General features: G+C 48.8%; 1 protein-coding gene across 4 annotated transcripts in view; it reads left to right on the top strand.

Annotated features, from left to right (window-relative positions):
• CEP57 (centrosomal protein 57) overlaps positions 1 to 25,438 on the top strand; it is a 1,562,635-nt gene that overhangs the window by 163,963 nt on the left and 1,373,234 nt on the right. For all 4 annotated transcript variants that reach the window (XM_069639189.1, XM_069639191.1, XM_069639190.1 and 1 more), the window contains exon 2: positions 11,627 to 11,780. In XM_069639189.1, the coding sequence (XP_069495290.1) occupies positions 11,627 to 11,780 (154 nt within the window). The remainder of the gene's footprint in view (positions 1 to 11,626; positions 11,781 to 25,438) is intronic.

Genomic DNA, 25,438 nt, shown 5'->3' with positions numbered 1-25,438 from the left:
TACTGGATTTCCAGCATTTGAAGATGTTTCTTTTCGCCACAGCGCACGCCACATTGAAAAACCACTGTGTCTTAGTGGGTATCTTTCCTGTGTTGCCAAGTAAGTATTTTAATGGGGTGAGCGGTATGAGAATGTCTAGTACATCTGTTACAGTGTTCACAATTTCATCCCAGAATTCGCGAATGAATGGGCATGCTCAATACATGTGGAATGAGTTTGCCTTGCTCATTTTGCACTTGGGGCATCTAGAAGACTGACCAGGAATAAAGTTTGCCTTTTTCTTGGGGATGAAGTGTAGATGGTTCAGTATTTTGAATTGTATTAGCCTCGGGTTTGCATTAAGAGAGACTGCTTTAGTGAGTTGACAATATCGGGTCCATTGCGTGCCATCTAGTGTTGTGTCTAGGTCTTTCTCCCATATGGCTTTCATTATGTTGCACATGGGGGTATCTGTATCGGCCTTTATAGTCTAGCCACGCCACCAACAATCCCATTTGGTGTTATAACTGACTGTATAAATGGGTGGACCGTCGGCTCGGTCGGGAAAGAGGGCTATTGTTGACGAAATGCCACTCTCATCCGATGGTATTGCAACACCTTAGCGGGCCCCAATCCTGAGTGTGGCCAAAAAGTCAGCAATCAACATGAACACACCATATGGGAACATCTCTCCTAGTGTTAGCTGTCCTAGGCAGTCCCAAATTCTCTGTAATGCTATGTCATGTGTGGGGGAAGATACCCGGATAGTGCCATAGGGGGCATAGATTACTAAACGGGGTAGTAACCCCAATTCTCTGGAATATTTTTGCCCCGGCTTTTACTGTGATTCCCACCAGTTTCTGCAAATATTATCGATCTGAGATCACAAGGGGAAGCTGCATATTTTGCGATCCGGCGATGTAGGTGATTCCTTGTCTGTGGACCAGTATCGTGCGAATTGGGCTTGTGCTGCATTGTAATAAAGTAAAAAAATCTGGTGCCGCAAGGCCACCAGTGTTGTATTGCTCTGTCATTCTCGCCCAGCTGATCCTGATCGAGCCATTATTCCAGACAAGTGTCGACAACATTGATCGCAGTCTGGTTAAAAAAAAAAAAAGGTCCTGTCTGGCCAGATCGAGATATTACTGAATAGATATAACAGTTTAGGGAGTACTATCATTAACACTATGCATCCTTATATTGATATAGGGAGGCTGTTCCAGAGTTTGAGCTTAGTTTCCAGTTGCAGGATGAATGGTTCATAATTGGTTGAATATAAAGTTTGTCTGTCAGGGTATCGTCCACATATGAGTTTAGTGGGGGGGAGGCTCCCCCTATGCTTTATACCACACTCAGTTTTTGTCAGATCAGTGCCACCATTAATTCGATAGTGACAGTGAATATAAGGGGAGAAAGGGGGTATCCCTGGAGTGTACCCCTACAGAGTGGGAACCTAGTTGAAAGGGTATGATTTGTCCTAACATAGCGCTTGGGGTGTTGTATAGTAGGCAAATATAGCTAATGAATTGGGGACCAAATCCAAACCACCCAAGGACAGCAAACATGTGTTTCCAGGATACCGAATCAAAAGCTTTCTCAGCATCTAGGGAGGCAGCTATTACTCTGGCTTTAGGGTCTAATTGAGAAATGATGGTGAATAGTCTGCGTAAGTTCAATGAGTTGGATCTAGATGGGATAAAGCCAGATTGATCAGGGTGTATCCTGTCATTCATACAGGGCATTAAACGGTTTGCTATGACCTTAACCTACCTTTTTGCATTCTGTGTTAAAATTAAGGATAGGGGCTATAGGATACAGCCACCTGTGGGGGTTTATTAGGTTTGAGTGTGACCGAGATAACCACTTCCCTCAGCGATGGTGGGAGAGTCCCTATGATATGATAGGTTATTTATAATGTGCTTAATACCCAGAGGTTGCTAAGCGCGGACCCGGGGATCGAACCTGTGTTGCTCCGTGTCGTCATGCTTCCAAGGCGAACACATTGCGGCTGAGCTATCTTTCCGAGTAGGATATGCATACGGCCTCCTTCCATAATGGCAAATGTTTGGGGGAGAGTTCTGATAAATACGTTTTATAGAGGTTTATGGGAAGGCCATCCGACCCCGGAGGCTCCCCAGCTGTGAGGTCTTTAATTGCTTGACCTATCTCCTCTATGGTCAGGGGAATTCCAGTCCAGCACAGGACCCAGTGGAAATTTTAGGGACTTGGATAGAGTCTATATACCTGGTGAGATTGTTGTCCCATATTAAGCCAGCATTGGTGTATGATTATTCATAAAATTCCCTGAACACCTCATTAATCTCCTTTTCCCCCACACATATCTCGCAGTTTCACCCATGGATACTTGTAATTGGTTGCCTATCATTCTCAGCTTTTACCAGTCTGGCCAAGGACCTGCTAGCCTTGTCCCCTTCCCCATATCTTCTTCCCCATATCTTCTTGCCTGAACAGGGGCTGTACTGTAGAGCACCTCGCAATCTGCTTATCTGTGGAATTCATCCAGCTAGGTACGCAGCCAGGCAAGTGTCATCTCCTCTGGCATTATTGCATATGTGTTTTCCAATGTGCATGGGTGGACCTCAGCCAGTCTAGTTCCTGACGTATGAGGCATAGGGACCCATGAGCCATAGACTTGATATGGCTCCTCAACCAGGTCTTGAAGATTTCCCACACGCCGCCAGAGAGGCCACTGAGCCCTCATTACGGTCAAAGAATTCCAACATCTCTGTGGGTTTATTACTGTGGTGTCATGCAATAGGGCAGGGGGCATTCTCCATAGTCTGAAGGCAGGCACTTGGCACATAACCCAGAGCTCCAGTAGCACCGGGGAGTGATCTGACATGATGTGAGGGTGAATGAAGCAGTCTGACGTAAAGGGGGCATAGTCTGGGGAATATAGCCAGTAGTCTATGCGTGAACCAGAGTTATGGACCGAGGAGTAGAAAGTATACTCTGCAACTAAGGGATGTAACTCCCTTCAGGCGTCAATGAGGGGTATATGTTTCATGGCTTGGGGAATGGTATGTGCTGCCTTAGTGGTTGGCCGGGGAGTCTAGGACGTCCTGTCCCACACAGGGTCTAGTGTAGTGTTGAAGTCACCGCCCCCTAATACCTTGATGTTGTCCAGTGGAGAAATCAATTAGATTATCTTGAGATAAAAATTGGGGTCGTAGACGTTTTGGCCATAAGTGTTGACAGGATAGTATGATGGCCCCTCAGGCTCCCCCAAACAACAACATATCTGGCCAGAGGGTCCACTAATGATTTCGTCATTTGGAAGGCTAAAGAGTGAAAAAGTCACGGTAAGAACCCCCCAAGATTGTGATGAGTAGTCTGTGCCACATTTTTGGGGGCTTCAGCAATGAGCAAATGAGTTTACCACCCTGGCTATGGCATGGGTCTCCTACAACATTAGGATCTGGACATTGTCTTTTGAGATAAATTAATACCGTGCTTTGGTGGGATTGCTCAGACCGCGGACGTTCCAGGTGAGTATTCTAATCGGGCAGGCAGACCCAGCCATTACACCATATAGTTCTTGTCAAGTTTGATCGGGGCATGCAAGTAACTAGATCAAAGTTTATCCTAACTGTGTCCGTCGTGGTATTTCTATTTTGCAAACTCCCAACCCTCCCACCCTCACCATCACACGAACCTGACAGTGTAAATCCCCTTTTAAACAACCCCTTCTTAAGCAGTGGGAGGCAACATGCACATCCAACCAAGAACATCTAAGCACTGAAGTGGCCTGTTCTGCACTACTAAGAAATATCAAGCATAGAGGACCCCACGGTCGTATGCTTGAATGTTATGGTGCAGTAAACCCAAGGAAAGTTCAGAGGAGCAACATCGGTGTCAGCCATTGCCTGGCGGGAGCGGAATGTTCTGTTTAATGTAGTTTGTGGTGTCCTCTAGGGTTTCGAAAAAAAATGGGCTCTGCCCACATGCTGGATTCTGACCCTAGCTGGGAACATCCTGGTGTAAGACATTTTTCGTTCCCTGTGGCCCTACTTCACCTGGTCGAAATTGCGTCTGGCGGTCTTGACTCCTAGGAAAAGTCTGGGTATAGGCGACTCCTAGCAGACTTGTTCTGCAAGGTGCCCCTTTTGCATGCCAGTCGAAGGATCTGATCTCGGTCCTGGTAGTTGAGCAACCAGGCAATAATTGTACGCAGTGGGCACCGGGTTTGGGAGGCGGGGCCAAGGATCTGTGTGCACGGCCCACCAGGAAGAAGTGTACCTCCAGGAACATAGCACGCAGGGCTTCTTCGATAAAGGTTTCCATGGGGACGTTGAGGGTCTGCTCAGCCATGCCCACCACCCTGATGTTGTTGCGGCGGGACCGCAACTCAGTCCTCGCATTTTACTCAGACTGCCTTCAGGTCCTCCGTGTGCCGTAACAGCATCTTCAAGGTCCCCTACTCGGTTTTTGGCAATGGTGATCTGGGCACTTACCGTAGGTCCGTCTGCAGCGAGGAGATGATGGTGCCAATCTCATGCAATTTAGTGTTAACTGCGGAAAACCCCGCCTGCATGGCCACCATGTAGGGATCCATGTTGGTGCTGATAGGGGGTGTCACGCTTGGTGGGTGGGGTTGGTTTGTGAGAAGGATGGGTCTTCATCAGAACAGGTCGTGTTGGTGCAGGTGTCCATGGGGCCCTTCTTCCCACTTTGTGAGCCCCCTCAGGCCATAGTCCTGTGGCAGTTACTGAGTGACAGGTTTTTTTTCTTTTCTTCCTGTTCTCTGCTGCTACAGAGCTTATTGAGGCCCGGAATGCAAGTTTTGGTCAGTATCAATTCTCTGGGTCTCTGTCGGCAACTCCTGTTACTTGCACACTGTATATTGTAGAGGGGAGGAACACACAATCCTTATTACTGTAATTCAGACAATTATGGTTATGATGTCCCTGTGTGTTTCCGTTCATCAGACAGATGAGGATGAGCCCAGTCGTCAGTCTTCCGCCAGCACCGGAGGTCGGAGTAATGCTTTCAGGTGTTGCTCATATTACTGGATCGGTGTATGTCTGCCAAGTATATGGCTTCTGCACGGCTTACTTCACTGCCGCTGCCCGAATGCCGATGTTTTTTCAGTACGGGCAAGTGATGTCATGCCGGTCCCTGCTCAGGGTTCTGGCCAGAGAAGCACAACGTGGTTCCCCCAGTGGTCTGGTGCCCGTTAATGGCCTCCCGCCAAGAGGTAGGGGGCAGCTGGACCTCTGTACAGCAGGTGTTGTTGGAGGCGGGGGGCACATACCTTCTGCGGCTGCAGGAACGGATATCTTTGTGCGTTCCCCTGCAGCTGGAGGAGGAAGGGAGGATCACAGTGTCCATGCCCGGACCACTCCAGCGACCTTGGGGATACCCCGGAGAGTCACGGCACCTCAAAGGGGTATCAGGGCGTCATCCTCCTTACTCCGGCTAGTGTTGTAGTCCATGGCGCCGCTGCCCAGCTCGGGATGATTCTATGGCTCGTGCAGCGCTTCACTCAGCAGGTGCGTAGGAGTCCTGTCAGCAGGCCGCAGCGCCGACTCTGCAGCTCTTTGGAGGGATGTATGCGGTCCCGGTGGAGCAGTGTGAAGCGCAGGAGCTCAGACCTCAATTACTGCACAGATATAACAAAGTTGGGTCCTCCAGATCTGCTCAGGATTTTTCCGTAGTGCGGAGCTCTATAGTTATGCGGCCATCTTAGTTGGCGCACAACAGCGCCCCCTGGAGGATTATGATTTAAGGTGTAAGATGGCCGGAAACCACTTCTGGCCGGTCAACATGTCTAAAAGAAACAAATTATGAGGTATTAACATTTTCCTCTCTCTGTGAGGCATTGGGGACCCAAGAACAAGAGGGTTCAGAGACTAAAATATCTGCTCTAATCCTCAATATTTTTTCAGTGAAATAATTGGACATGGTGTCACACTTATGTTGCAAGGCTTGTATCGCAGTTGTCACTCTACGCGTCAGAAGATCTTAAGCACTTTGGAGAAGTTGATTTCAGGCGTTAGTTACTGCTTGGATGGCAGTAGCATAGTAAGTATTGTTTGCCAACTTAATGGCTTTGTGATAAGGGGCTTGCACCTTTTCAAAGGAAAGTTTAAAGGAAAGCTCATGGCTTACTCGCCACTTGCGCTCTGCCTTGCGAGCAGAAGCATGCAGGACGCAAAGTTTGGGGGTAAACTAGCGGCTGATGGCCGAGCAGCTTTATGCAACCATTTTTCAGGGGCAAGACATTAGACTGCTTCAGAGCCAGAAGCTGTATTAAAGGAGTAGAAAGGGGCAAAAGACCCCCTGCAAGCGAATGGTAGTTAAAAGTTATACGATGTGCTAGTCTATTTACATCAATGCCCTTCCATTTTCTCTGTAGCATTTTTCTCTGGGATGGTGTAGGTTAAGTTGAGGCAATACACCTTTGAAAGGTATATTATAATGATCTGACCAGCACATCTCCAAGGCTGGAGAAACCACCAACAAATGGTGAGGGGCAAAAACCAAATCCAAAGTGTGCCCTTTGAGGTGCGTAGGGCCTGTCACAAGTTGTTGCAGGCCAAGACTTTCCATGCGAGTTAGAACAGAGGTAGCCAGAGTTTTTGGGGCATCTGCCCAGATTTAAAATCCCCAAGGATGCATACGTTGTTAAAAGCAAGGGCAACTCTTAAAACACTGGGGGGAAAAATTATTTCAAAAGAAGCTAGGCTCTCTGAAGGGAGAGCAGTGTATACAATAAGCAAATGGAGTACAAAAGAGGCAGAAATTGCTAACCTAACTAGTAAGACTTCAACGTTACTGCTCCAAGTCATGGGTATTGGTAGCAGCGAGCAGCATCAATCATCCTTAACAATAAGTGCAACACCGCCAGCTGGAGAAGTCGATGCACGATCGACATGCTGCATGGAAATACCTGTAGAACAATTTCTGGGCCTGAAGTAGAAAAGAAGCAGGTTTCAGTACCACAAGTCAGGATCATAGTCCTGAAGTAGAGAAAACATATCGTATTCATGAGCAGAGTGTGCACGTGCGTTGAGCATACAGGCACTGAAGGTGGGAGCCTGAATGGTGGCGTCAGTTTTGACCAGTGTTGTAGACCAGTCAGAGGGCCACTGAGTTTCATCAGGTGCTAAGGCCAAGATGAAGTCACGCCATCCCCAGAAGGGTTTACTGGAACAGACCACAGAGAAGGTTTGTCACCGGTAGGTGCAGAGGGACTGAGCTTAGGCTCAATTCTGGCACACGTATTGTGACCGCGTTTCTCAGCTTCTTCATCGTGTGATTTCTTAATAGCATTAGAGTACACCGGTTTATCAGCATGGGGGTTCCTAACGAGGGCCCAGGAAGTGTACAGGGAAGGCTCAGCTTTAAGACTCAGTCCTGTCAAATTCCCAGTATTGCTAGATGAACACGTGAAAGCCTGAGGAATATGCATCGAGATGAGCATATCCGAAGTACTGATAGAATTTGGGGCCAAAGTGGATGGAAAAAAGTGTAGTTAGATTATCGTTGGAACAGCTGGAGTTAGTACTGTTCTTAATTTTATCACATAGCAGGGAAGATGCACGGTTTTTCTGGACAGGAGAATGTCAGTGCTGGACACGAAGAAATCCATAGTCCTATATCGGGACACAATCAGTCTGTCTGGCATGCTGTTTAGTGGCGTTTCAACAGGAGAAGTTCCAATATTCTCACGCATACTTGCCTGTAGTGCAAGGAGATCAGACATGATATTGGATGCGTAAACAGAGTAGCGGCTGCTGAGACCTTATGTTCTGGAAACTCCTCAAGACCTTCCTCTTCTTTTCCTCTTTCCCTCTCTCCGTCTCCCCTACTAACCTTCTTTCTTTTCTCTTCTGCTTCCCTTCTCCTCAACTTGATCAGTTTCGCTTACCGGTCGCCTGGTGCGCCTCCAGAGCCTCACAGGTGCCAGGCTCCCCCAACAGTCCTGCACTTGCCTCTGGGTCTCTGCACTCTGCTTGGCACTGCTGCACTCGGAATACGTCCCATAAGAGGGGCGACCACTCTGCACTTAACCCTGGCCCCTGCTGGTCTGGGTGCACTTGTCCCCCCCCCTCCCCTACCTTGCACTTCCTGTCTGCGCACTTGCACGACCTTGAATGTACTAGGCCTAGCAAGATAGTTTTTCCTGTCCTCTCTCTTTCTCCCTTCTCTAACTTGGTTGCGACTGAAACACTTGTGCATAGTCGCATTAGTGATTACCAACGACAAATCGATCTGAACTGTTGACATTCCTAGTACGTTAGTTTATTGTTCTGCATGTCCTTCTCCCTCTCCACCCCCCCTTTCTCTCCCCACTCTTTGTCATGCACTTGTACTATCTGACAAGTCATTAGGCATAGTTCGGTAGATTGTTTGTATGCTTTTTCCCTTTCCCCAGCACCCCCTTCTCTCATTGCCTCCTGTCATGCACTTGCAGAAATGCTTCAGGCCTAGTATGCTAGTTATTTTTTGTTAGATCATTCAGAAACTTCAAGGCCCAAGAATTATGACTGTTTTCCCTTGTTCCCTTCCCACTTCACTTGTGCATAAGCGCTTTACAAATAAAAAATAATTACAATAGACTGTGCTGGAACAAATATAGATGAGAACTAAGAAATACCCTACTTTGGGGAGGTCGGCGTAACGCCAGCAAGCCAGCAAGAGGCTTCACTGACACGCACCAGACACGAGCAGGCACAATCTGGCTCAGAAGCGCTGCGCTGACGCGTCTGAAGTGCCTTAAAAAGGCACAGGGCTGCTGGGATATGCAGTCCACTGACAAGTGTAGTTATAGAAAACAATTTACTAAAAGTATTTTTTAAAATATTCTTTACTAGTGAATAAAAGAATGTTGGGTACACGCTTCTAATTGGTCTTTCCATTTCCAGGGTTCTTGATCCACTTATTCTCAAATCTCATTTGGGTGTGGGTCCCAGACTCTGTAGCCGTGTACCAGCTTGGTTTACTCCCTTGCCAAGCATACAACTCTTCCTTGTTTGTTCCTTTTACAGTCAGGGGCCCAGGCATTCTTTATTCACGGCTTCTCATATGGGTGTCGGTCCCAGACTCTCAACTAATTTTTGTATCTGCTTGGTTCACTCTCCTGCCAAACATACGATTCCTCTTCCTCTATCATGGTTATTCTCTGGGTCCCAGACCCTTATATTCCTACTTCTGCTTTCACCCCTTGCTTCCCTGGACCTCTAGCACATTTCGCATAACCTGTGTACCTAGTCTCTTCTGTGCAGGTACCAGTGTTTCCTGAGCCGCTGCAAAGCTTCTCGAGGCTGCGGTAGCTTTCAGGTAACCGGCTGGATCTGCAGCGGCTCTGCAGACGTCTGGCACTTCCCAGCTGTGTGTCCTCTCTCAGGTGCTATGCCAGGGGCTGGGGTGCCCACAGGTTCGACTCAGTAGCAACCTGCATAGTCCACGTTTTGTCCTTCTCCGTTCACAGCTTCTCTTTAGGCTCCCATCTGCTCGCCTGGTGGACGGCTCCCACAGTTCCTCCTCGGAGGACAGTTCTTTCTCAGCGTCTTAGCTGAGCGGTCTTTAAGGTCCTGGGCTTGACTGCTATATTGCTTTGGGCCAATCACATACAGTGAGAAGCTACACTGCTCACTCTGGTTCTCTAAAGTGATCCTCTGCTCCCTGGTCATCATCATCATCTTCAAAGTACTTGTTTTCGAACCTTATGTAACATACTTTGTATTCTTTGGTGTTTTAGTCTTGTCAAGTATATTAGGTGGACCGATTTGACTACATAACACATTGGTTCTATCTAAGAGGGGGGAGGAGGATTTGGCATTGGGGAAGCGGTTGGATGTATTGAAGTGGGGTTATATCGTGTTCTCTGAGAATGGTTGTCCCCAAGCCCATTAGGGGCACCCCTCCCTATGTTATAGTGACTCTGTGCACCACCCCCTGGAGGACTATTGACTGTGGATGCACTGCCCTGGCCCTATGGCAAAGGTCTCCCCCAAAGGGAGAAGGGACGACAAACTTAGATTCATCACATAATGCTGATCTGCATAGATATTCCTTGGGGTGTGGCCCTGTTCACATTACAGTGTATATCTCTTAAAAACGTGGGGGTTCACGTGACGGCTGATCTTAGTAGACTTTCTTCCAGTAATTATCCCAATTAAAGTATAAAATAGCTGCAGATTTAGTTAGATGGAATAAACTACCCCTTTTTTTTATCATCTGGCAAGTTAACACTATCAAAAAGAACTTGCTCCCAAAGTTCGATATGGAGTTTACATATGACTGTTAATACCTGCACTCCTTTGGCGAAAATGATGCATGAGATAGAAAAACAATTGTAGATTTATTAGGAGGCATAAGAAAGCGCAACTTAGTGTGAGAGTTCTTCAGGTGAGTAAGAAGAATAGAGGTTTGGCTCGATCTACCTTCCAGGTTATTTTGTTATTTGATGGCCCAATTATGCTGGGCCAAAAATGGCTTAGTAGTAGTGATATCCTGAGCTGGAAATCTATGGCATTGACTTTGTTCCATCCTTTTACTCCCCCAGGGGTACTTGCTATTCCCATTACATATATTGCATATCCAAAGAACCCCTATAATACAAACATGAAGGAAAATGTTATTGCATCTGTGCGCCCATGAGAGGATTGGTTATGTGCAAATGCAAGAATTGCACTTGGCCGAATGAGTTTGGACGCTTTTTGAAGGTTTACCAAATCATATAACATCCTTAGCCAGAGGCATGCTCAGAGAATTGGGCAAGATAATCAGATTTTCTTTTTTTATTATAATGGGAATTTTTTTCTTGTTTGAGCTAATGGATATAGGTCGGAAAATGTGAAAAATATAAGTCGAGGACATGTTCTGCATACATTTTGTTCTCCATTATCCGTTGCGGGATGTTGGAATATGATGACACCATTAGCAAACTTATTTCTGTTAATGTTTGTCATTCTAGAGTAACTTTGTTATCCTTGTTGTATTAATTAATTTGTTAATAAAAATATAAGAAAGATTTGCATTCATTATGCGCAAGCGTGATTTATAGAGAAATCATAACACTTGAATATCTTAAAATCTTTATTCAGTGCATCAATTCAGGATAAGATCTATGTGCATGACTTAAATCTTGAAAATCGAAACTGCCAATTTTGAGATATTTAGGCCAATGTTTTTTCACTTGGTTGGTTTCGGACTGCTTAAAATCTACCCTTGGTCAAGTGTGCAGGGGAAGAAATTACAAGCTTCAAGCTACTAGCCAGTCATAATTCCATAACCCCATGGCATGAATGCTATTTCTCCAGATACACCCCTCATTATCACCAATGGCTAGTTCACATTATGTGGTCAGAAGTGTCTTGCTTTAATTATTGCCAATGTTCTCATGTACGGATCTGAACATGAAACGAAGTCTGGTATTCTGCTGTGTTCCTTGCTTCTAAACTCCAAGTACCTTATTATGGGTGTGGAAAGACGACTGCTCAAAAGAAGAAAACACATAACATAAAATAGTTCTGTAAATTTGGACTGTCGAATTGACCTCAAATTTCAATATAATTGCAATGTTTCTATGATTTGCGCATTTAGGAATCTTTTTGCAAGACAAACATTGTGTGTTGAAAAACTATCTTATTCAAAACTTTCCTCTGGTTCATTTCAGGACACTTTTGGGAAATCTTGGGAAGCATTCATGGCAGATGGAGAAGGCTCTGCTTCCTATGTGGGTTACCCAAAAGGCAAGCCATTCTTGAATTCTGAACTGCAGCGCTCTCCAGAAAAACCAGTGATTCCATACCCAGAAAGTAACAGCAGAGGTAAGAGGAAGGCATGCATTCAAATGTTATCACACAATGAAGACGGTTTTGGCAGCACCCTTGCTATAAAAGCCATAAGGCTTCCACCTTGATTCAAGCTGTTACAAGAAGTACTATTCATTGGAAGGGAGCATAACGTAGCTATTAGATTGGTTACATCTGGACCAATCAGTACATCTGCTTTTCTGGTACAAAGCCAATATTTTAGTAAAGTGATGAGAAGTGGCAGAATTGTGTGAATAGTCGCAATAATATACCGTTTCAGGAGACCTGCTTACTGATTCGAGTTTGCACGTATTGTTACGTGAAAACAATCCATTCCAAAAAATGACACCCGTTTGGCGGTTAACTAATTTGAGTTTTAGTCGCTTTGCGATTGTAGAGCTGGTAAAATGAATACACTGTTTTAGTTTCAGACAAATTGCATCAAGAAAGTAATACTCAGCAAATTGTATAATAATGAGAGAAGAGGCACCCCCCTATGTTTTGTGCCATTCTGATTTTCTTCATGGCTCCTAGATTGCTGACATTAATTCCCTGCTTGAGAAATATTATTTCTTCATTCTAAAATGATTTTCACGCAAAGGTAAGAAAAGGCCTTAGTAAAGTTTCAGGGTGAATGTTTCCCTGCTGAAGGCCTAACGTTAGAAATTCCATCTAGATCGATTGAGGATGGGTTAGAGCTAAGCAGGGTTTTGAGTATATGTGTCCGTAAGGAGCTCTGAGCAGCGTTCACTCTCTTCGGCCTTGTGCAGTGAGCAGACTTCTTTTCCACTGTGAGTTCAGATGGCAATGAGAACTGATGGAGTCCATCCCTGAATGAAAAGAAAAGTATTGTAGGCGAGCACCCGAATCTAAACTAATGCCAGTATAGTTAACAACGCGGCTACCCAGCTTTCTTTGGAGTGCAGTGAAGGCGTGTCTCCAAGCATTGAAAACGTGATGTGATGTGAGGAAGAGCACGGAGGAAGCTAAACGGATAAGTTGGGCTCCTACGCCACTTTCTCTGGTGAGGCTATGAGGTGGTGATGGATGTTGAGTGGTATTGAGACAAGACAATGTCTTTATATACAAGACGGGCATTGCCCCTCCACTGTCTGATTGTGTGAGTGTCCTGTAGCATAAAAGGATGTGCTACAGCTCCATAATGAGTGTTTCACTGGTGTGCATCTCTTTTTGCCAGTGCACATCAAACTATTGATTCCTATACAGGACTTCCATTTTGTAGACCGGGTTTACCACCAGACTCCCATCGAACGAACCACAGGGAATGTGAGAGCCCTGAAAAGAGTACGAGAGACGTACCAAAATCGGCAACGCAGCAGATCCTCGCAATGGAAATAGGGGCCTATGTCTGCCCTGCTTTATTGACAATGTTAGACGTATGTTTGAATGAAAATGGTCGATTCTGCACAGATTGAAACTATCCATGAGGACACATCAGTAATTCTAAGTGCAGGATCAGCCTGGCACCCACAAATCGAAGGGAACAGTTTCAAACATGGGTCAGCATTTTATGTTTTGCACAAATTAAGTTTAGATTTTTGCAAGACCTGAAAGTAAGTTTATGCATTTCAGAAAATTGTTAAACCCTGTGTCCTTCATAGAAATGTGTGGTAAGTCAAAGGGGTGGCGTTTTGACTCACAAGTTGTATTTAACAAAGGAGACAAGAGCCTAACACTCCCTATCACTAGAGGGTTTGCACTACCTAAATGAAAGCTATTCATGTCCGTTTCTGTGTGCATGCCCTGTTGATTCCTATGTGAACATGTCCAAAATCCTTATTTTATGCGGGCACCATTGTTCCATGTAGTCGCTCTGGAGATATTCCAGGGACACCCCCCAGTCTGTTCTAAATTTCTGGTGATCTCCTTGAATGTTATGTGATGCGTTCCATTGCTATGTGAGACCAAACTCTTTGTAGCCATTCGAATACTGTAGGTGTTGTTTTCGGCTTTCATTTTTGGGCTATGGCCAGCCATGCCGCTGTTAGCAGACCCATGAAGTTCCGCTTCTGTGTCTGTCAGTCGTTTATCTCGGGGGTTCCACAGGCCGCACATCCAAACCTCCTCTCCTAGCTCCCGCGTTCCTGTGAACATTGAATGCATTTGGGTTTTGGCGTCTTTCCAAAATTGGTGGAGCTCCGGCCAGTCCCACCAGATATGTCTCCAGTTTCGTACATTGTGTTGTCTTTCTGGAGTATAGTGCCATTGTACAATGATCTTCGTCCACATCTCCCTTGTCTGGACAGCCCTTGTTAATTTGGGGATGGCCTGCCAAATGTATTCCCAATGGCCCTTTATGACATTGACCCAGAGCGTGTTTTCCCATCTTTTCATATATTGCCATTTGAGCTCTTCGGTTTGGACGTTAATGAATTTGTAGGTGTCTGAGACAAATTCCTTTGTCCCAGCGTGTGTCGTGATGTATGATTCAAACGGGGTAAGTTTCCTTGTTGCTGCCTGCTAGATCTGTGGAGAGGACAGCCAGTGGTGAAGTTGTTCATACTTGTATCTATCTTTGGGGGTGAGGCCTAGTTGGGCTGTGCAGTCTTCGAAGGTTCTGATCTCCTGGGCCTGATACATGTTGCCTATCTTTGTGCATCCGGCATCTTCCTATTTTTGATATTCGCCTTTCTCCATGCCCGGTTGGAATTCTGGGTTCTTAAACATTGGTATGAAAGGGTCCGGGTCTATTGTCAGTGATTCTTTTTGGGTAGCCCTGTTCCATAATTCCAGCGTTGCTTTCATTACTTCACTTATTTGTACGTTCGGGTGCCTGTGCTCTCTTTTTGTCCAGCGCAGGTGACGGAATCAGGTCGTGGCTACCCATAGTTTCTGGGAGGAATCCGGGTCCACTACTTCAGGACCCAGATCTTAGCAGCCTCGTAATATTTACGGAAATAAGGGAGGGCAAAGCCCCCATTCATTCTCTGAGACGTTAGGACCGTGTTGGATACCCTAGGAGTCTTTTTGTTTTTGCCCGATATACGCCAAAATTGGTTGGTTAGTGTTTTGAAAAAGGAGGCCGGTAGTCAGATGGGGAGTGCCTGGAAAATATACATGATTCTGGGCAGTATAGTTCTTTTCGAGTGGATTGTGTCCTCCAACGTATTCTTCATCTTGGATGTATTCCATCCAGCTTTAGCTGCTTCGGAAAACATTTTCGGCAGAGGGCGCCGTGCGTCGGTGTCGATGGGTCCTCGAAGGCCTCCGTCGAGGGTGATGTCATTGGGTGTATAAGTAGCACGCGCGGCGCCCGTTGGCCTCAGTTCTGTTTTTCCGCAGTATACGTTGCTTCAGAGATTCGGCGCGCCTCGAGTTCGGTGAAGAATAGAAAATATACGAAGATGTCCTCGTCATCAATGCCGAGCACAACCCCGAAATCGGGTTTCAAAAAGTGCAAGTCGTGCGATTAAAAAATGTCGATCACAGACCCGCACCGAGAGTGTTTGTGGTGCCTCGGAGAAGGCCACGACATTGAGGCCTGTACGAAGTGTCAGGCGATGACGGGGAAGGCCTTGCGAGAAAGGAGGGGAGAACTACAGGTAGGTTGCAAATCTGACCGTGAAGCCTCTAGCGTCGAGTCGAGGTCCCGTGAGGAGAAATCTCCTCGACGCGAAAGGCATCGGTCCAGGTCCCGAAGCGATTCCCATTGCTCGTCGTCTTCGAAAAAATCAAAGAAACAACGCCACAGGTCCCCCTCCACCTCGTCCTCGGACGAATCCCCAAAAAGGATGAAATGTCCCACTAAACATTCATCATCCGAAGCATTCAGGGTCAAAATGATGGAGGTGTTCGAGAAAGCGAAGCCTCGGTCCGCGCCTTCCTCGGAAGCCGGCCGGGAGCGTCATTGTTCTGACACTCGTGCGCTCTCGAGCCTGGGTGATCGAAAGAGGAAGGATAGAGAACCTTCTAGGACACTGAGCGAGAAAAGCCAGTCGAGTCGACCGCTCGAGGTCACCGACGCCGTCTGAGACCGAACACACCTTGAAGGGCAAGTCTTCGAAGAGCGCCTCGACGCCATCGAAGCCGTCGAAGATGCGTATTGCGCTGACGCCATAGCCGCCTTTTGTCGACCCCGAAGCCCTCCACGCCGAAACCCCCAGTTCGGCAAATTCAGCCAGAAAAAGGGAAAGAACCTGTAAACCCTTCAAGATCCATAAATAATACTCCTCCACCTCTCCCAGAAAAGGTTTTCAAACCTCTTCCTAGGAAAGAGTTCTTTAAATCTCTGACCTCAATTTTTGAGGAACTTGAGAAATCTGATGAGGAGAATGTACCTTTTGGGCTAGAATATGGCACCCCAAATGTCCCTGGAATGCCTAATTTCAGAAGAAAGCAGGATGAGGGATTTGGTTGAATCACTGCACAATGCAAGTGGTATTGATACATCTCCTGAAAATGACTTTGGTAGACCAGATCCAGGAGAACATGCCAGTCCATCATACCGTAAGCTAATGACAAAGGTAATGGATTATTTAGGATGGGCCAGAACTCCAGCCCAATTCATCCAAGATGATCTAACAGACATATTGGATCATGGTCCTACTGAAGACCCAATACTACCTTTTCACGTAGCCTTGCGAAATAGGGTGGCCAAAAATTGGGAGTCTCTGGATTCTATTCTGCCAGTGAATAAATCCCTTACTTCAAAATACCGCCCTGCCAGTAGCGACCCCGGCTATCTGTCTAAACATCCCACTCCAGAGAGTTTGGTCATACAGGCAGCCACAGCTTCTAACAAACTCGCGTACCCTTCTATCCCTCCGGACAGGGACGATAAACGTGTGGATGGCTGGGTACGGATGGTATTTTCAGCTGGGAGTATGGCATTAAAATCAGCCAACTCCATGTGTGCCTTGGCAAAGTTTTCGTACACTCTGTGGGAGTGCATTGCAATGGCGGCGGAGCACAAACCAGAAGGGGACGAAAGGGAAGGATTCCTAGCCATCGTTAGAGATGGGAAGGAGGCCATGCAGGCATCCCTTGAATCTGGATTGGACACTGTAGATAGTGTGAGCAGGTCCATGGGCACTAGCACGGTAATGCGCAGATTTGTGTGGTTACGGAAGTCGGTTTTGCATCAGACGTGCAGAACCATCTCCTGAACATGTCCTTTGACGGGTCTCACCTTTTTGGCAGCAAGGCTGACGAGAGCCTTGAGAGGTTGCAGACCTCAAAGGCAGCTGCCAAGTCTTTGGGAGCTGCCATCGGGCAACCTCAGCCTTTTCGTGCAACAGGTCAATCTTGGAGGGGATGATCCTATCGTTACTACTCCTCATATGGAGAGGCGAGAGGAATGACCAGTCAAAGGGGTCAGAGAAAGGCCACTCGCGGTGGACGAGGAAAACGTGCAAAGCCAGCTCCAGCTACAGCCTCTCTGCCATCAGCGGCTGCAGCAACCGCCTCAAAACCACTTTGAGGACTTGCATCACAAGACACCTGTTTGAGGCAGGCTGTCGCAGCATCTGCAAGAATGGCGAGCCATTGCTTCAGATGTTTGGGCTCTAGAAATAATAGCCCAACGTTACTGCCTTCCTTTTCTAACGCAACCTCAAAGCAATCCACCCAGGAGACACCCTTTTCACACCCGCTCCTACAGCAGGAAGTTTTAACCCTGCTGGAGAAAGGTGCTATAGAACCGGTACCTGCAGCGGAGAGGAACAAGGGATGGTACTCCCCGTATTTTTTGATCCCCCAAAAGGACGGAGGACTGAGACCCATCCTGGACTTGAGGAACTTGTTCAAGTTCCTCAGGTAGGACAAGTTCAAGATGGTTACCCTTTCTCAGATTCTTCAGGCCCTTCAACTTCAGGATTGGTTGGTGTCATTGGACCTCCAGGATGCTTATTTTTATGTGCCGATTCCTCTCAAACCCAGAAAATACCAGAGGTTCGTGATTGGCGGCTCACACTATCAGTTTCGAGTCCTGCCATTCGGATTGACCTCCGCCCGAGGGTCTTCACCAAATTGATGGTAGTGGTGGCGGCGCACCTCAGGAGAGAGGGGATTCACGTCTACCCCTACCTGGACGATTGGCTGATCAGAGCACGTTCTGCCGAGCAGGCGCTAGATCACCTGAAAGTCACCTGCCACTTCCTCCACAGACTGGGCTTCTCCCTCAATTTCAAGAAGTCACAAATGACACCTCAACGGCTCTTTTCAATCAAGTGGGTTATCCTTCTTATATTATTGTGGGTCTGCCTGTTGGGGACAAACCTTGACTGATCCTGGTGAATCAGTTTCATGAGGACCTGTGATAGTCTGTTGGCTAATATTTTGGTGTATAGCTTTGCACGATCGGGCGGTATGACCTGGGGAGCTACGGATCTTACCCCAGTTTATGGAATACTAATATCTTTGCCTCGTTCATGGACTGTTATAGTGCCGCTTTCTTTAAACGTGTTGAATAGTTCTGTCAAGATTGGAGCTAGATTTCCTTTATATGTCTTGTAAAATTATGCAGTGTACCTATCCGTGCCTGGAGCTTTGTTGTTGGGGAGAGCTCCGATTGCTCTGGTTACCTCCTCTACCCTAATTGGGCTGCCCACCTGTTTTTTTTTCCTTCTTCCGTAATTGTTGGGAGGGTCGTTGGTGTTTTGTTCCACCTCCTTGTGAACGTCTGTGGCGTGTAGGCTCTGGTAAAGTTCTTTAAATACTTTCTCGATTTCCGTCGTCTGTGTCTTTATTTGCCCTTGTTTATCCTTCAGCGCCTTGACTGCCTGTTTCTGTTTCCCTTTTAGCTGCCTGGCCAGGAGCCTGTTCGCTTTCATATAGTACCAGTGCTTCCGATGGATTAGGCTTCTCTCTGCGCGTTTGGTGCGGATGGTTTCCAGCTGCCCCTGAATATGCCTTAAGGCTTTCTTTAGTTTCGATGACTGGTTTTGGGTCATCTCAGCCTGAATCGCTTCCATCTTGGACTCCAACTCTGCTTCCCACTGGCGATTCTGTTGGTCTCTCTGTGCTTTGAGAGCAATGAAATGCCCTCTTGTCACTGCCTTAAAGGCCTCCCACAAGGTTGCCCTGGGCAATGAAATGCCCTCTTGTCACTGCCTTAAAGGCCTCCCACAAGGTTGCCCTGGAGGGCTCTGGGGAGTTATTTGCAAAGTAGTCTGTTATGTGCTCTCTAATCGTTTCCCCCATGACTGGGTCCTGCATTATTTCCGCTGGGAGTTTCCATCTCCATAGTCCTGACTGGCGACGGGCCAAGAGGATGTCCGGAAAGTGGCATTGCTCCTGTCTCTGCGTGTTGGATCCTCCCTTGGAGTCCCGAGGAGACCCAGAGGTAATCAATTCTGGACCTGGAGTTGTGGACGTGCGAGAAGTGCGTAAACGTCTGGGTCTGCCTCCCTGCCCCCCCACCAGGCATCTTCCAATGCTAAATTCCCCATTTTCCGCCTCAGGGCCTTCAAGGGAGTTCCGTGCCCGACAGTCTTGATCGGTCTACATTGAGGTCCCATGCCAAGTTGAAGTCCCCTCTCAGCACCACCTCCGCCTTTGCAAATGTTTCTAGCTTCTCCAGGCAGTCTCTGGTGAAGCCGTCCTGGGTCGTGTTCGAGGCGTAGATTGTTGCTAGTGTCAGGGAGTACCCGTCAATATGTGCGTTTACGAACAGAAATCTCCCTGGTTTGTCTGCTTGGATATCGTGAATTTGCGGGTTTAGGGTATTGTGAAATGCTATCATGACTCCCACCTTCTTCTCTTTGCCTGGTAGATTTGATTGTATCCTTTGAGCCGAAGCCTACCGCTGTCTTGCCTTTTTATATGGGTTTCCTGGAGCATTATATCATCAAATTTCCCTGTTTGTAAGAAGTGCTCCACCGTCATTCTTTTTACTGGGGAGTTCAGTCTTCGAACATTATATGTTATACTCCTACGTCCCGTCCCCTTTCCTCCATACTTATGGGACATCTCTCCGTCCTGTGGGACGGGACCGGAGCACTTTTGTAAAAAGCATCAAAAATGATTTTCAAAAATGTGTCCCTCCTCTCTTTCCTGCGCAGGGCCCGGCAGGCGGCCATAACCCTGCCCACCTTGGCTCCGCGCATCGCCCATCAGTCCTTTTCTCAGCACGATCGGGGCTGGACGCACTTGCATCCTCTGAAGATTTTCTTCCCGTTTTTCCCTCTCTGGCTCTCGCTAGCGTTAGTTTACTAGTCTGCCTATGGCTTTTAAATTACATTTTCCAGACATCGTGTCACCGTCGCTTCGCGAGGGCGGATCCCCATCCTCTTTGTTTATAGTGTTTGGGTCTGGAACACTGTTGGGACTCATGTTTTTACTGTGACTCCCTTTCGGTCCAGGCTTTTCAACGTCGGTTGGAGCGGTGGGAGGTGGTGTTCGGACAGACTCCTCCTTCGCATTTTCAGGCGTTCATCGACGAGAAGAAAAAAACCCTGGTAAGTTCTTTGATTTTCTGAGCACCCCGGCCGGGGGATACCTTCCCGGGTTCCTCTCGAGCCGGGAGGGGCGTTGATCGCTCTGTTACCAGGGTTCGCCCTGAGGTGTCTGTCGGGCCTAATAATTCTACCGGAGTTTTCTCCAAGGGTCTCCGTAAGGGGCCTGTGATCACCGGAGTACACTCCGAGGCCCCTCCTGTGGGGCCTGTGTGTAGACCCAGTTCTACTGAGTCGTGGGGTACCGGAGCTTGCTCTGAGGCCGTTCTTTCGGCTTCCCTCAAAAACAAAACCGGGGTACGCCCCGAGGTCTTGGCTGGGCTTGAGGTTACCGAACGCATGTTCGAGGCCCGTGCCGATAAGGCTTCTACCGGGCCTAGGTCCGAGGTCCGTCGTACAGAGGCTAAGGCTACCAACAGCTCTGAGGGGCCGGGCAAGGCCCTGTCGGTGACAGCGCACCGTTCCCGCTCTTGTGGTGACACCAGATCTGTTGAGGGGGCAAAGAAGAAAGTTTCTTCTTTTACCTGCAGTGCCGAGGCTCTTCCTTCGAAGGCTCAGTTGGCGGTTGGTATGTCGCAGAAACATTCCAGGCCTCATAGTACCGGCTCTGCCGAGGTTCCTTACGTTAAGGCTAAAATTAAGACCCCTGATCCATCGACGGGGACCCCTGCCTCACTTCCTCACGTGCCGTAGTTCCCCCTCAGATGAGGACAAAATGGCTCCCGTTCTCGCCACGACCACGGCGGCCATTTTAGGTACTACCCCTAAACTACGCCATCGGCCCCCTTCGGGTGAACCTAAGGTCCCTTGTGTGCATCCTTACCGACCGGTTTATGATTGGAACGCCCGGATGCCTCTTCCGCACAATGTTTTGTTGCCCGTGGGGGCGGCCCCCTTGATTTATGTGGATACGTCGGCAGAGGGGCCTGTGTGGTACCCTTCCCCGTTGCATCCCTGGATTTGTCCACCTCATGAGAGGCCTCCTTAGGTTCCAAAACAATCTCCTGAGGACGCCTTTTTCAGTAAATTTCAAGCGCTTATGCGCACCAACCCCATGAGGGAATATTTCAAGGGGCTTTTCGAGGAGATTTGTCCACCCGCGGCTCCACCCGTTCCTTTGGTGGGTCCGCCGGCGCCTCCCTTGCCCGTGGTGCCTCCCCCTGCGCTTCCGCCTGTGCCACCATTGTCCTCAGTGGACAAGGCAGTGCCTGACTCGGCTCAGCAAGAGCCGGACCTGTCAGATGACCCGATCAGGACAACGAGGACCTGCCCCGCTCTACCAGAGCTTTCCATGACCTGGTACTGGACATGATGAGCTTCTTGGATGTTCCGGTGCCCGAGGCACCTGCCCCGCAAGAGGGTGTGCTTTCTGGGGCGTTCACCTTGTCTCCTTTGGAGCGTACCGGCCTGTTCTTGCAGAAGGACGTTCTGGCCGAGGTCCGAAGAGTTTGGGAAAAAGCCACACTCGGGACTTTTTGTGAATAAAAAGATTGACGCGAGGTACAGGCTACATTCCTCGGAAGAAGTGGCCTTGTCGTCTTGTCTGCCTCCCTCCTCCACAGTGGTGGCTGCGGCCACGTTGCAATCCAGACCTGCAGCTTTCTACTCCGCGACGGCGACTCAGGTCTTGGGAAAGGAGGACAAGCTCCTGGACTCCCTAGGGAGGAAACTCTTTGCCAATTCGGCCTTGCAGCTCAGGCAGGCCAATGCAGAATTGATTTTGGCGGGAGCTAACATGCGGATGTGAAGAGGTCTGTCGGAGTTTGAGGAGCATATTCCGGTCGAGAAGCTGGAGGATTTCAGAGGAGGCCTTTCCGATGCCAGGGTCTTGGGCCAGGATCTCCTGGAGGCTGCGACCCATCACGTAGACACCTCGGCTCGGGGTCTGATGCTAGGGGTTGATACCTCACGGCAAGCATGGCTGCATGCCACTAAGTTCTCGAAGGAGGTGCAAGACAAGGTCCTTCACCTTCCATTTGATGGTAAGGAGCTTTTTCACACTTCTACCGATGTAGAGCTCACCAAAACCAAAGACAGCACTCAGACGGCCAAATCATTGTCTGTTCTGGTTAAGCCTCCCTTCAAGACTCGAAGGCCGATGTCACAAGGTCGACCTTCCTCTGGTTTTAGGGGCTTCCTCTACCGCAAAAATCGCAGAATGGATACTCCTGCGGGGAATTACCGCTGTAGACAACAGCGTACGCGGTATTTCTCCCGCTCCTCAGCCGCCTCATCAGGTTCAGGTGGCACCGCCACCAATAAACCTGCCAAATGAGGGTTTTCCGCTCTCGCACGAGACCCCGGTGGGAGGACGCATTGCGTCTCATTGGGAGGCGTGGCAGACCATCTCGGAAGACAGATGGGTCTTGTCAGTCGCTCGAGCGGGCTTCCGCTTACCTTTACCCCTTACCCCACCCCTCAACCCTCCTTTTCAGCTGTCGGGCTCACCCTCCCTCAAGGTCGAGGTTCAGAAACATCTGCTCCTCAGAGCTGTGGAACCCGTTCCCCTTGGGGAGCGAGGGGAGGACTTCTACTCCCGGCTGTTTACGGTGCCCAAACCCAACCAGGCTGGCCTGTGCACCATCCTAGACCTTTCCCAGTTCAATCTTTCCTTACCCCAAGAGAAATTCAATATGATTACGCCTGGCCAGATTCGCTCCTCGTTGCAGGTGGGCGATTGGCTCAGCGCGGTGGATCTTCAGGATGCGTACATGCATATCCTGATTTGGAACCCACACAGCAGATGCCTCCATTTCTCTTTGGGAGAGGAGCAGTTCCAGTTTCGTGTGCTTCCTTTTGGCCTCAGTTTGGCGCCGCGTGTCTTCATGAAGATGTCGGTGATCGCGGCCCATCTTCGTCTCCAGGGTATCCATGTGTATCCCTATTTGGACGACTGGCTCCTACACAGCCCATGCCCGTTGGCAGCGGCGGGCAACCTCCAGTCTCTCCTTCAGCTCCTGTTCCATCTTGGGCTGTCGGTGAACTGGCGGAATTCCTCTGACGGTCTCACAGGACCTGACTTTCTTGGGTTTTCGTTGGAACACGATAGACTGCCGAGTATATGTGACCGGGGACAGAATGGCGGGTCTGTTGGCAATGTGTCAGATGTTTACGCAGTCAGAGAGCATGTCGGCCTGGTGGTTCCAGAGGCTTCTGGGCCTCATGGCCTCGTGTATGTTGGCTCTTCCTCTTGCTCGTCTCAAAATGATAGACCCAGATGGCTCTTCGGAGTTCCTGGCGGCAGGCTGTGGACCCAGATTCCAAACGGATGATGATTCCGTATTCTATGAGAGTGGACCTGGACTGGTGGTCATCGCTCAGCAACCTGTCAGTGAGCGTGGGGTTCCAGGACCCAGCCCCCGTGGTGACGATCACGACAGACTCCTCCCTTTTCGGGTGGGGTGAGACGTTAGATCTTCTTCAAGTCTCGGACCTCTGGTCACCTCAGGACAAGCTCCTGCACATAAATCAATTGGAGCTTCTGGCGATTTTTCTGGAACTCAAGGCGTTCAGACCTCTCATTGTCAACAAGGTGGTCCGCATAAGAACGGACAATGCGGTGTCGATGTACTACATAAACGAGCAAGGGGAAACAAAGTCCCCCCCCCCTTTCGTGGATCTGTCCATTCAGATTCGGGAGTGGGCCGTGCTTCATGGGGTTTGGCTGCTTGCAGTGCACATCCCGGGCCGGCTGAATGTCACTGCGGATGCCCTCAGCCGGCGGACAGTGGTCAGCTACGAGTGGGAGTTAAAGGCGGAGATCCTCTCATGGATTTTCTCACGTTGGGGCACACTGGAGGTGGACCTCTTCGCCACAGCGGCAAACAAGAAGCTTCCTCAGTACGCCTCCAGAGGGGGGCTGGGAGCCTCCTCTCTGGGGGACGCACTCGAGATCCCATGGCACAACATGAGAGCTCACGCCTTCCCACCTCTTCCTGTGGTTCATCGAGCAATTTGGAAGTTGAATAGTTCTGTCAACTGTTCTCTTCTACTGATGGCTCTGTGGTGGCCGGCCAGGTTTTGGTTCTCAGAACTTCAACACCTGTCGGTGTGTCCGCCGATCAGGTTTCCAGTAACTCCCGATCTTCTTCACCAAGGGGAACAGCAGATGTGACACCCCTCCCCACAATCGCTCAACTTGGCGGCATGGTGCCTGAGTTAACGGCTCTAGAGCCTTTGGGTTTGTCTGCGGATAACATGCGCATTATCCAGGCAGCCAGGAAACCCTCGACCAGATCCCAATACAAGAGTAAATGGCTCAGGTTCTGTCATTGGTGTTTGGAGAAAGAATTGGACCCGAGGGTGGCGACGATTGACACGGTGCTGTCCTTTGTCTCCTCCCTAGCAGAGTCAGGGGTTCATGTCTTGTCCTGCAGGACTTATCTCTCGGCGATTTCCACCTACCTCTCTACAGACCGGTGTTCTTATTCGTTAACTAACCCGGTGGTGAAGAGATATTTTGCTGGTTTGACATGCCTCTACCCTCCGGTTCGTAGTGTGCACCCGCCTTGGGACCTAAATGTAGTCCTGACGGTGCTGTGCCATAAACCCTTTGATGTAATGGCTACGGTTGACCTCAAGTACGTGTCCTGGAAAGTGTCCCTTCTGGTCGCCGTTACGTCAGCGAGGAGAGTGAGTGAGCTCCAGGCATTGTCGGTGGAGAATCCTTTCTTGGTCTTTGACAAGGACAAGGTAGTCCTTCGGACGAACCCAGCTTTCATACCAAAGGTAGTGACCGAATTCCATCTGAATCAGTCGATTTCCCCGGTCTTTTTTCCGAACCCTGCCTCGGGGGCGGAAAGGGTTCTACACTGCCTGGATGTCCAAAGAGCTCTTAAGTTCTACCTGGACAGGACTGCCGAGCTTCGGAGCTCTTCCCAACTGTTTGTGACCTTCGGTAAACCCCAGGGCAGGCCGGCGTCTAAGGCATCCATTTCAAGATGGATTGCTGCCTGTATCACGGAATCTTTCACCGTCCAAAAGCTGAAACCTCCTAAGAGTATCCATGCACATCAGGTGCGAGGCAAGGCAGCTGCAGTTGCTTTTCAGAAGTATGTTCCCTGGGAGTCCATCGCTAGAGCGGCTACTTGGGCCTCCCCATCTGTTTTCTGTAAGCATTACTGCCTCGATATGAGCTCTAGGGCTGACGCTCAGTTCGGCCAGGCTGTGCTGAAGAACCTGTTTCAGTAAGGGGTATTTCCTTCCTCCCATTTTTCCTGTAAGAAGTGCTTGGGAATCTCCCATAAGTATGGAGGAAAG

The sequence above is a fragment of the Ambystoma mexicanum genome, chromosome 7q (genome assembly GCF_040938575.1).
Source record: "Ambystoma mexicanum isolate Mex_15411 chromosome 7q, UKY_AmexF1_1, whole genome shotgun sequence".
NCBI lineage: Eukaryota > Metazoa > Chordata > Amphibia > Caudata > Ambystomatidae > Ambystoma > Ambystoma mexicanum.
The sequence above is the reverse complement of the archived record's forward strand: the minus strand, read 5'-3'. Positions and strand labels throughout refer to the sequence as shown.